At 43.8% G+C, this 12,728-nt stretch overlaps 1 protein-coding gene across 3 annotated transcripts; it reads right to left on the bottom strand.

Moving 5' to 3' along the window:
* Window positions 1–1,920: 1,920 nt before the first annotated feature.
* On the bottom strand, window positions 1,921–12,363 carry LOC135522923 (zinc finger homeobox protein 2-like). 3 transcript variants are annotated; one of them, XM_064949631.1, is made up of 5 exons: window positions 12,295–12,363; window positions 8,322–8,474; window positions 7,682–7,742; window positions 3,198–7,377; window positions 1,921–2,866 (listed from the first exon to the last, which is right to left on the bottom strand). In XM_064949631.1, the coding sequence occupies exons 4-5, from the start codon at window positions 7,098–7,100 to the stop codon at window positions 2,471–2,473; spliced, it is 4,299 nt and encodes a 1,432-aa protein (XP_064805703.1). In that variant the 5' UTR covers window positions 7,101–7,377; window positions 7,682–7,742; window positions 8,322–8,474; window positions 12,295–12,363; the 3' UTR covers window positions 1,921–2,470. The 3 variants fall into 3 exon arrangements, with proteins under 3 accessions (XP_064805703.1, XP_064805701.1, XP_064805702.1); XM_064949629.1 differs by lacking the exon at window positions 12,295–12,363 and adding an exon at window positions 10,365–10,463; XM_064949630.1 differs by lacking the exon at window positions 12,295–12,363 and adding an exon at window positions 9,822–9,929.
* Between the last annotated feature and the right edge of the window lie 365 nt (window positions 12,364–12,728).

Here is a 12,728-nt window from a genome sequence, read left to right as displayed (position 1 = left end):
ATCTGTAGCTCATGGTAAAAATCTTGGACTGGCTCAAATGTCAAGCCATGGGAGTTCCTTTACAGTTTGCATGAAGAACATCTCTGCTGCTCTGTCAACCTCAAGATTGCTTTTTGGTTTTTTTAAACGACAGAAAGCAAAAGGAAGGATTAACTTTGGAATATTATTTTTTTCTTAATATAATTCTTAAAAAAGAAAAAAAAAGTGTAATTTGTCATTTTGCATTTTGTCAAAACTATTAGTAACATTATTAATAATATACAACTTAAAACAGAAGGAAAAATATCTTTAGTATTTTATGTGTCCATCAAAACAGCACCTTTCATAGTTTGTGCGGTCTTGACTTTTTGCATGTCCCAATTGCTTACAGAAGTATCCCCAGTAAGACAAAGGTGACGACTAGAGTACCCAACTGACTCCCTTCTCCTGGTTTCTGGACTTGCATTGTTTCTACCCATACACAGATAAGTAGTAGCTTGCAACCACATATGTTTCAAAAAAAGAAATTAAATCTCAGAAATTAAACCCGTTCTTTTCTAGTTCTTGTTGTCAAGTCTGTTTCATTTGACCTCCCCAGGAAGTTGATGTATCCTGAACAAAAATATAAAAACGCAACAATTAACTGTTTTACTGAGTTACAGTTCATATGAGGGAATCAGTCAACTTAAATAAATTCATTAGGCCCTAATCTATGGATTTCACATGATTGGGAATACAGATATGCATCTGTTGGTCAAAGATACCTTAAAAAAGAAGAAGAAATGGGCCTCAGGATCTCATCACAGTATTACTGTGCTTCCATAACCCCACCATGGGGTACTCCATTCACAACGTTGACATTAGCAAACTGCTCGCCCACAAGACGCCATACACGTGGTCTGCGGTTGAGGCCAAATTCTCAAAAACAACGTTGGAGGTGGCTTGTGGTAGATAAACTAACATAAAATTCTCTAGCAACAGCTCTGGTGGATATTCCTGCATTCCAATTGTACACTCAAAACTTGAGACATCTGTGGCATTGTGTTGTAACAAAACTGCAAAAAAAAAAAAAAAATTAAGTGGCCTTTTATTGTCTCCAACACAAGGGGCACTTGTGTAAGGATCAGCTTGTTGATATGCCACACCTGTCAGGTGGATAGATTATCTTGGCAAAGGAGAAATGCTCACAAACAGGGATGTAATCACATTTGTGTGTGTTTGGACAATTTCTGGGATCTTTTTTTCTGCTCATGAAACAACACTTTACATGTTGCGTTTATATTTGTGTTCAGTGTATATTGTTTGTTAAGGAATATCACTCGTTTCAATCTTACACTTGAAATGATTTGTTGTGGATATTTTTCATTGACCAAATAAGGAAATGTTATTTTCTTGCTCAACATTCATTCAATAGATCTTAAAACACCAGTAGTGAATTAATAAATTTAGAAATAATTTAACAAGTGTCAGGACTAAGACTTTCCTTGCACAGCAGTAAGGTCTGATCCGTTTTGTTTGGTGTTTGATGAGTTAATGTAGATATTTTTTTGACAGACTGCAAGTACCAAAAACAATGTTTCCAATGTAATTAATGTAACTTACAATAACACATCCAACATGCAACACGCACATCTTTCATTAAGTAGAAAGACACTGCATAAGAATGCTTAAGAATAAAAACGTTTCATACAATGTAAAACGCATCAAAGTGCCATATAATGAGAGTCTGCCCTCTTCAGCCTCTCTTTTCCCTGTCTATAGAGGATTGTCATGAGAACAGTGAGTGGGTGTGTCTGAAATGGAACCCTATATAGTGAACTACTTTTGACCAGGGCCCATGGAGGATTCCATTTCAGCCACAGCCAGTGTGTTTACAGGAGGGGATAATCTGTTCAGATTAACAGGCCAATTCTAGTCACAAGCAGTTAAAAGTACCTTCCGATGTGAAGTAGCATACACCATCTGAACACACGCCACCTGTATCCATACAGAAAGCTTGTAGTGACACACAATCAAGATGGCAAGTTCAACGCCACTAAAAAACAGAGCTACTTCTCATTTCTGGTCCAACTCTATACAGTTACAAGTAATCCCAGCAGTCTTTTTTTAGTCAGTCAGATAATGGCCTAATTGTTTTTTTTTTGCATAAGCACAGTCTTTAGGGATAATACACAAGTATTATAAGAGTGATTTAAAAACTGGGCCAGGATGGTTAAGGACAAGATTATAACCGCAGCCCAGGACAATATAAGGGACTGGTAAATGTTCACTCATTTGATAACTTTTGGTGAAGCAGTGTGACAACAGTGTATCCAGTTTGGACACAAGAACTCGGGAGAAAGACATCCAATGCGAGGGAGCAAGGGTGGTAGGTGACTGGGCCGTTCCATCACACATTAAAGAATATTAGCTTGGAGGACCAGTGCCCAATGTGTTTATAAACATTTAAGGAGCCCAATGGGTCCAGTCTTTACCAGCACTGATGGGTGCCTTAGCTGGTGCTGCTGGGTAAGGGTGGGGAAGCTGATGGGTCCTCCACACAAGACCCGGAGGCGGAAACAGAAATAGACCCGCTATCAGATTTATTGTTGATGATGGTCGCTGGCTGGCCAAAGTTAGTGGTTCTCAGAGTGGCTAAATGTCGAAGGGAGAAGACATGGGACCTTGCTGCTGCTCTGGACTCAAAGCCTGTGTTGCAGGCCTGGCACTTGCCTCTCAGCGTCTCTCGGCCTGCAGGCTGGCCCCCGGCTGGGGGAGAAGAGGGCTCCAGGACGGTCAGCTGAACCGGTTTGGGAAGGATGGGACGGTGGGCTCGCAGAGCATTGTACTGCAGGTAGCTGCCCGAGCTCATGTCAATCGTCTTGGAGGGATCTGACGACACAGGAGACTACAAAAGGCAGAGAAAGAAAAAAAGGTGTCACTCCAACACTGGCTTCTGACATACATGTTCAACAAAAGGTCACTGGTGTATTACCTCAACATACAGTTCTAGACAAGAAGCTAAGTTTTAGAGCTGGTTTCCCCAGACAGAGATTCAGCCTAGTCGTGGACTAAAACACATGCACAATGGAGATCTCCATTGAAATTGATTTTTTTGTCCACAACTGGGCTTAATCTCTTTCCTAAATAGCTGCCTGTAATATATTTTTTTTTACAAAAAAAAAATAACTTATCTCCACAGACCAATTCATTGCATACTGTACAGTAAAATGTCTGACCAGTTTCTCCTGCTGCAGCCTCCAGCGTTTCTCCTTGGCGCGGGTATTCTGGAACCAGATCTGGACCACCTTGAGCGGCAGCCCCAGCTCTGTCCCTACCGCCTCACACTCCATGGCGTTAGGGTGGGCGCACGTCTCATAGCATGACTGCAGGATGGACAGCTGCAGGCAGGACAGGTGTGTGCGTGGCCTGCGGGTGGTGGAGTGGTGCAGGAAGCTGCTCTCCGATGGAGAGGTCTTAGCGATGGTGACAATGCTGACTGTGGTTTGATTACTTGCGCTTGCTGTTGTGGTGGTGGTGGTGGGGGTGGTAGTTGCCGTGGCAGCAGCAGGAGCAGAGGACGTGGCAGAAATGGTGATGGCAGTGGGGGCAGCAGCTGCACCGACAGCTGTGAAGGTACGGGGTGCTGACAGACCCAACTGTTCCCTAGACAGTGTGTTGATCTTAAAGGGGCCCTTGGCCGACCAGTAATTGAGCCCATTTTGCTTTTGTGACGTCGCAGCAGGAGACTTGCTAATTGGCGTCGAGGGCAGTTTTGGCACCATGCGGTTGGTGGATCCTGGCCTGGCGAGTGGCTTCGCTTGGTTACGATCATCCACTTCATCATCATCTTCCCCAACTTCCTCTTGAGGCGCATGTTTGGGAAGGGGGCGAGGCGGGGTAGGTCGGGTTTCCTTGGGGACGACAGGGGGAGATGGAGCGATGCTTTTGGGGGCGATTTTGACCATTGTGACATTGTTTGTCACCTCCATTTTGGTTTTTGGCACTGCAGACACACTGCTGCTCACGGAGGAAATGGAAGAGCCCACCTCCTTGGGCCTGTTTGGAACTGTTTTTTTTACATTTTCCTCCTTCTTCACCTCCATCTTTGGGATGGCCCGTACTGGATTGGCTACAGTTGAGACGCTGCTGTTGGAGTTTGATTTGGGGGTGCTGGAGAAGATGGGTTGTGACAGTGGCCAGGTGAACTTGATGAGTGGTTTGCCCACTGCTGCCAGAGTGCCATCACTGATGAAGCGAACCTCACCCTTGCGCTCCCTAGCCCGCATGTTCTGGAACCAAATCTGTACAACTTTCTTTGGGAGATGGACCCACTCTGATATCTGCTCAAACTCGTGTTTCCCAGGATTTGGGTCTTTGAAATAGCAGCCATAAAGCACATTTAGCTGCTCAGCCTGGATGATGGTCCTGGAACGTCTCATGTCGCGGTACCGCCGTGCTTTGGGCCTGCCTTTCTGGTCCCTCTCCTCTTTCTCTCTCATGTAGACAGTACTGGCCTTGGCCATGTTATTCCCACTGACAATTCCACTGCTGTTGGAAGTCGCTTGCTCAGGTTTGACCTTGACCACAATGAGTCTCCCTTCCCCAGGTACCCCAAAAGATGTGGGCCTTAGACCGAGTCCATCAAGCAGACGGCCCTTTTGTGCTGAAGTCTTGTCACCCGTGAGAGACGTGGAGGAATAAGATGTTGAGCTGTTGCTTTTCCCAATGCTGAGATCTAAAGCAGCCTCACAGTCTCCTCCATTAGACATGTAGTGGGAGGTGTGGGTATGGGAGGAGAGGGATGATGTGATGAGAGGGTCAGAGAACCGGGTGATGTTAGGGGGGTTTGGAAAGGCAGGTACTTTGCCTCCATCTCCTTCTGCAACCCCGAGCCCAACCACTGAGGGAGGGAGAGAGAGAACATAAGGGCTATGGAACTGATTAGAGAATGGAGTGAGGGACAGAGACAGAGGGAGGGAGCGTAGAATACCACTTGGAAGCTGTTGATGGTCAATGGTGACGGGAAGGTGGGAAGGAGGATCAGCTTGGGCCTCTAGTTGTAAATCCACGTCGGGGTCTAGTCTCTCCTTCTTAACTTCTACCTCCTCCCGTTCCAACTCCCTCTTTCTCTTTCTTCTCTTTGCTCTCTGAGCTGCGGCCTCCTCGGCATCATCGTCATCCTCAGCGTCTGAGAGGAACACAGTGGTGGAGCGCAACACCTTTCCTCCTGAACCCTTGTCTCCTGACAGTTCTACCAGAGCCTCCTCTTTAGCAGGGCTGCCTGGCCCCTGCCTCATGGAGCCACTCAGGCTGTCCTCATCACTCACAATGACAGAGGTGTAAAATTCTTCATTGTCTGAGGTCAGACACGAGTCCCCTTGGCTCTCCTTCCCCATCTCTTTACGCCCTCCACTATTTGACAAATCCATCGCGTGACTGCCAGAGGCCTCATCGCTGACCCCACCCTCGGTCTCATCTATTGTAAGACAACCTTCCTCCTCGTCGTTATCAAGACCCTTGTATTTTTTACCATAGCCTGCAATGCTGCTCACGCGCTCTGTTCCCCCAGCTATCTGCCGCTCTTTGGCTCGTCGGGCGTCGGTGAGCCACTTGCGTACCTCCACCTCGGTGAGCCCCACCTCCCTGCCCAACGACTCGCAGTCGTCACGGGGAGGACTGGCCGCATCAGCCTCGCTACGCGACTCCAGAAACGCACGCATAACCTGTATCTGGAACTCTGACAGCATCGGGGGGCCTGAGAAGTGGCGAGCCCTGAAATGAGCAGGGCGACGAGTTGAATCGGGGGAATTTAAGGTGCGTTTAGAGGGGCTAGACTCCGGGGAGCAGACAGAGGCATAAGGGCTTGTGCCAACTTCAGATTTTTGAGGGGTAGAATCAGGGCTAAGCAAAAGATTTAAAGTGGTAGGACTTAGGCTTGAGTTGCTGCTAACAGACGGTGAGCGGTCACTACACTTGTCATTGTCCCCCCCTTTCTCATCTGGCCCCATGTGACCTGCTGAGTTCCCGCTCTCTGTTGTGCTCTCTTTCATTTCAATATCTCCATCTATCATGCATGACTCAGCCCTGTTATTTTTGCCTACTAAGGTGCTGAGATGCTCTTGTGCATATCCCTTACCATCCTCCTCACAAATCTCTCTTTCTCCATCACCAGATTCCATGGACCAACTGTCCTCCTTCGCAGCCTTAAGTGATCCTTTCTCCTCAGCTGTCACCTCGTTTGTATCTTGCTTCACTTTGCTCTTGTTTGTTTGGCTGTCTTCTGAACAGGCTTGTGAGATTGCTTGGAGACCGACAGCGGGCCACTGGTTCTGTAAGCTACTGAGTCTTTGGGCCAGAATAGCTTGCTGGGCAGCATTGAGACCTAGTAGGGGTATTGACTGGGTCAGAAGCTCTGGGTTTAGTCTCTGGCTTTGTGTTTGGAGCCCATTCAGGATAAAGGGGATGAGCATCTGAGTCTGGGTTACGAGCTGAGGTGAGGCCGTGGCAGGGGATGCACCAGCCGCAAACAGAGAGGGGAGGAGGGAGGGGAGGAGGGAGTGTGAGATAGAGCTTGGGTTGGACGTGAGGAGGGTGAGAAAAGCAGAGACTGCCTGAGCAGAGGTCACAGGGGAGGAAAGCAGTGAGGGAGACGCCTGGGTTTGAATTGCATCTCCATCTTTGTTAGTCATTGCTGCAGCAGCCAGGCTTGCCGGGGTGACACAATTGCTGCTGGGGGTGCTAACCAACTGTGCAGCACTGCCCCCAGACGTAACAACTAAGTTAGTAGCCATATTGGTCCTTCCTGAATTTCCACCTGCGCTGTTGGCAGAGATTCCTGCATTTCTGCTACGAGTCTGGTGCAAAACAGATTTCAAATGACTCTCCAGGGTGATGGCATGGTTGTAAGAGACACGACACACAGTGCACTGGTAGGGCTTGTTTGATAGATATGGCCGAGACAGAAAAGGGACTGAGGGAGCGGCTGGGGTCCCATTTTCACCACCCTGTTTGAGGGATCCTGTTCTCATCCGTTGCACATGGGATGCAGAGTTGTAGTGAACACTTAATGCGGTTCTGGTAGGAAAAGCCTCTAAGCACGCATTACACTTGAATGGAGGACTGTCATCGCCTTCAGCCATTACACAATTTGTACCCCTTGACTCTTCATTGTTGTCAGGTGTTTCTGTGGACTGATCTCGCTCTCCTGATGCGTCTCAAAGACAACTCCACCTCCCTCCAGGTCTCTAGCTCCCTCTGCCTCCTTATCCATCTCTTTACCTTTGTCTCCAGACCCAATGAGAGTGTGCCTACTGTCGGAATTATGTTGGGGTCCGTCAGTGTTCTCATTATTATGACACGAGTCTGAGAGGGAGGCGGAGGAGGCTTCTAAAAGCTCCAGCTGTAATGACGGAGCATCTGATGTAAAGGAGAAAGGCAAGATATTTCAACAGCTTTTTTTTGGTAGATGGAACCCTGACAGCACCCGATTAATGTATTACCTGACAAACACAAATACAGTCATAGCAAAAAAGTGTACGCTTGTAGGTGTAACAATACCCTCTTAGTAACAGGCGTTTAGAATTAGCACACGCAAGATGTTTAGGTTACTCTGTCAATGTGCTTGTATCCACTATTCAAATAAATTCATAAATACAATATTGATAAACTAATCCACAGTGCAAAATGGTGGGTACTGCGGTCATTCAAAGGAGAAAGTCACCTGCGTCATGCTGAACATCGGTGTCCCCGTCCACTCCACTCGCCCCCTGTTTGGGAGCAGCCTGGTGAAGAAAACGTGATTAATTCATTCGGAAAAAGGAAACTTTACCTTCAGACTAAATTCTGCTGACACAGGAACCAACTGCTTAGCTTTGTAGTCCAACAAGAGAGAGCATCTTACTACAAATTGGTGACTCATTCAGCAATATTTCACATAACCAGTGATCCACTACTAACAATGCCCTAAGGGGGTAAATAAAGTTCTATTGAACGGTCTACAGTCCCACAATTATGTACACACACAATGTACAATAATGTATCATGTATACACACAATATACAATAATGTATCATGTATACACACAATGTACAATAATGTATGATGTATACACACAATGTACAATAATTGACCATGTATACACACAATGTACAATAATTGACCATGTATACACACAATGTACAATAATGTATCATGTATACACACAATGTACAATAATGTATCATGTATACACACACAATGTACAATAATTTATCATGTATACTGTTTAACATCCAAGTATCATTCATGAAACACATCACCATAATAACAGACACCCAAGTCAAGTTTTGTAGACCCATGTGATGTAGCGTAGCACTACTCACAATGTCCAGCAGCTTGTCTACACAGTTAGGGAGCACACTATGACTGTCAGACAGGTGCAGAGAAAGGGAGCCCCTGTCTGGTAACCCTTGTTGACACAGGGGGCACAACCACACCTCGTTGCTTTCACTGCACACCGTCTCTCCAGACTTCTCCTGCAAGATCAAAATGTGTTTCAGTGGATAGAAAAATATTGCTTTGAAAATAGAACCATATCCAGGGGTGTTTACTTGTATTTTTTTTAATGTCATAGGCTACACAGTGCAAATGTTATTTCAGTAAGTATGTTGGAAATATAAATCTACATAAACCAAAATAGAGAGAGTAATCCAAGTTATGCCTCAATATTGATAACTATCAGAAGAAACACATACAGCCTATTGCTAGTCTAATTGTTTAGGCTATACAGCCAAAATAGTATGACGAACTTGGTCCAAATAAATCAATAAAAACAGACAAATAAAAACACAGAATATTTTCTGACTTGAATGCAATGTCACTTCACACGAAGAAACAGTTATTCCTCTTCAATTAAATCGTTGTGAATGGCCTGATTATTGACCTTGACCAGCATACATTTACCAAATTTCAGAGACAAGTACGATATCTAGGATCATGCAAAACATAACATGTCGCTTCATTGTAACTAATGAGCGAACCATGGGCCATTTGAACGTGATCACACACACACCTATATAATAGCCTTGTAAATGGCCAGCATACCCCAACCACGAGACAATGCAGTGTTGTCCTTTTCCAAAGCTACTCGGCAGACTTTGAATTGTGTAATTAGACCAAACAACCCTATTATTAGGCTACAACTTTCAATACCGGTACTTCTAAACGAATCGATGAGCGATAAAAAGATACATGTCGAATACCAACACTCCGCTGTATTGCCCACTTCCGTCCTCACCAATTAGCTAGCTAGCCGTGCCCAGAAAATATCGTTTTACCAACAAGGTTGCTTGATTATTATAGTTGAGAGAGAGAGAGAGTGCCGTGCGTTATAAACCATAGTTTAAGGATTTATACAACGGTATTGATACATTCCCATTGCTCTTCATTATTTAGCTAATTAAGGTACAGATTAATTAGATACGCGGAACAGTGATGAATCAATTAGCTAGCAAGCTAGTTAGATAGCCAAGCTATCAACGTTGTGATGCTAACTAATGTTATGAAATGCAACAAACACTAGTTCCTCTGCAATTATAAAGGACGGCTAAAACAGAGACTCGAAACGTACCGCATTGATTATTCATTTACGGTGCGAAATTAAAACAAAAGGACCAAACAATCGTGCCAGCCTGTTAGCCAGCAAGATAACCCGTCGCACTCAACTAGCTAGTCCAGAAGACAAAAAAAATAAAATAAACTTATCCCAGGTGTACATGGCTACACATCCTGAAGCATAGCGTTCCACTACAAATAGATACATAGACTGAGTCGCTAGGCTTTTGGTTCCCATCCGAAACCTCGGCCTTGAGTGGTTCCCTTACCCCACAGATTATGGGCTTCCAATCGGGCATCCAGTATTACGCCACCCGCTGCCTGCTCAACAGCGCAAATTGAGGCCTACATGGACTAAGCTATTTAATTAATGAATATGGCTTCCCTTCACAGATGTGTAAAAAAAAAAAAAAAAAAACGCACCCCTCCTCCCTCACCATTCCACAAAACCCAGGACGCATTTTAATGATCAGTTTCATTATCAAAGAGTTTTAGTATTCACGAACATCTTTAACAAATCATTGTAGATAGCTTCGTGCAATAATTGACCAAATAAATCAAACGCTAAGCTACTTGAAACAGACTACATGCACACTGCGCACGGCAAAGGGGGGTGGTGGGGTGAAGAGAAGGGGAGGCAGAAAAGTTTTGGACATTTATGTTCGAATTCGGTGCATATAACTATTTGATATACAACAATTCATCGTTCGATTGTTGTTCAAGTGATAGTTTCAATCTTTCAAGCACAATCGCAATTAAGACATCGACAATATCGTTTAATTAACTTCTGAGCAATTAGTTAATGCATTTACCTGCATGGTCGCCGCTACAGCACACGCTTCCTCTCGCTCTTTAAAACTGAAAAGTTTTCCTGCTCGCCCTCCCTCGCCTGTTCTCTCTCTCCCTTCGTCTCTCTCCCTCCCTCTTCTCTCTAGTAAACACACGACAGCTCCCCCCAAGGCTGATCGCTGACATTCAGCAGGGACGCAGACGTGTCGTCAATATAAAACCTTTATGTAACAATATGAGTTGATTCAAATAATATTTGTCTCGTCGAACCAGTTTTGCTGTTTAATGTAATTGAGGCATGCTGAGAGTTGGCTTTTCCAGAGCCATGGCGACTGATCTGAATAAGCATTTGTAAAATTCAATCAACCGGATTGAATCAGATTTCATACCCAACATCCTGATCCTGTATGGGGTCATCAGATTAGGATTAAAATAACTAAACAGAGTGAATAGTTTACAGATTGAAACTTTAAACATATCGGAAATGTATCTCGATAAAACGTTAAATTTATTTCGAAATATAGTGAGCCAATATATGTATTCGATTAAAGCTATTTGGTTTCTGTTTTGTTTCTGAGTCCAGCAATTGTAGGCTATTCAATGAGATTTTTCACTTGGGCCTAAAAGAATCGACCCCTATGTAATTAGGTCACTTCTTCTACTGCTTCTATTATATCATGGCGGTACACAAACAAACGTTTAAGTCACTTCTTATTTCACCAAACACTTTTATATTAATGTACATTTTATTGCAAAGTGGTGCGTCACAATAGTTTGCATTAGTCACGGGTGATTAGGGTTATAACAAAGATAGAAAGAGTATATTGGATATGTTTAAAAACTGTTACAGTTGTTTTCCAATCTCTGTAATGTACCTTTTCTGCGTTATTATGACGGGCTATGATGCCCGGGAATGCAGTAATTACCTAGGTGTCCACACTGCGCCTTTCTAAAATACTTGCAGCTGTCAGGGATTTAGGAAAACTCCAACTCCAACCTGTTTTGCGTGATTGTTGATCGGTAATAACTTGTTACCATATCCTTACCACTATATGCCGTGCTTTTATGTCCGAAAATTTGTATTTATGTTATAAATATTTATATTTTCACCTCTCTCCCTCCACTTTTAGTTCTGTTTGACGATTAGAGGGTTCAAGGAAAAATTGTTGTCTACCTACAAAGATACCGCCCAGCACTATGTAAATGCACATACAGCTGCACTGTTACATTGTAACAAATAGTAGCTGACTAATGTCAGAGAACATTCTGTACATTATAATACTTTGTTTTAGTTTGTCATGTCCTTAACTTTGTCTAATTAAAATGGTTAACACTAAAAGTATGGTCTAATTTTGTTATTACAAACATGCAATGAAAAGTTATTATGATTGGTTTCCAGGTATGTCCTGGTGTGCTGTCTCGGTGGCGTCTTCCTTTTCCCAACGCAGTTAAGCCAAAACCACGCCCCGTTATTCAGAGAGGCGTTCTACAACGCTTTGAGCGCTCTCCAAGTCCGGAAGTGAATATCACGTAGCGCGAATTTTCAGTCACTGATTAATAACATTTTCCCTTGTATTTCAAGATTGAAAAATATAATGACATAATGTCGTGGACCGAGCTAGCCATTAACATCCCTTAACGCTCAAAGACAGATTCAATGGCTGTAGCATAGCGTATTCGACTGAATGATTAGCTAATAAATATGAGACATTATGAATAATAAGCATTTGCTTTTACCTGATAGTAGCCTACTAATGATAATATAACTTCAAATACCGAGATGGGTTAACTTAGCTGACCTTCAATTTAGGGAATTCAGCAGAGTTATGAGACATTTGTACAACTCACTGAAACTCTGAAAATAAATACATTGGCAAATTTTACCAAACATGATAATAATACGCCTGCATTACGGTAGGCAGCTAATTGTTAAATTACACTTAACATTCTTACCTTGGAAGGTCACTGTCTCTGCGCTGATCGCCTGTGAGTGAGACAACGGGAGCGTAATAGAACGCCGGGGGCGTGGTTGTAGCTTACCTGCGTTGAGAAAAAGAAAGACGCGTCTGGGTGTCATTGACCTAGAACACGGTAATTCAACCACTTTTAAAGAACAATGAACTACAAACCTGTACATATGCGGAGTCAGTCAAATCAGAGCAATCACTTCCAGTGTCACTGAATGATACTTTCATCTGCCATTCAGCAAGTTTTGGATCCACTCTGGCTGGGGATGTTGGATGATTGGGGATGTTGGATGATTGGGAATGTGAATGTGTCTTCCAACCTCTATCACCACACTAGTTGTGTTTGGTCTTGTTAACCAACCTTTGAAAAAAACAATAACATTGAGTTAGTATAATTACCTTACAAATGAAACACAATAT

This window comes from Oncorhynchus masou, chromosome 30 (assembly GCF_036934945.1).
Source record: "Oncorhynchus masou masou isolate Uvic2021 chromosome 30, UVic_Omas_1.1, whole genome shotgun sequence".
In the NCBI taxonomy this organism is placed as follows: domain Eukaryota; kingdom Metazoa; phylum Chordata; class Actinopteri; order Salmoniformes; family Salmonidae; genus Oncorhynchus; species Oncorhynchus masou.
The sequence above is the reverse complement of the archived record's forward strand: the minus strand, read 5'-3'. Positions and strand labels throughout refer to the sequence as shown.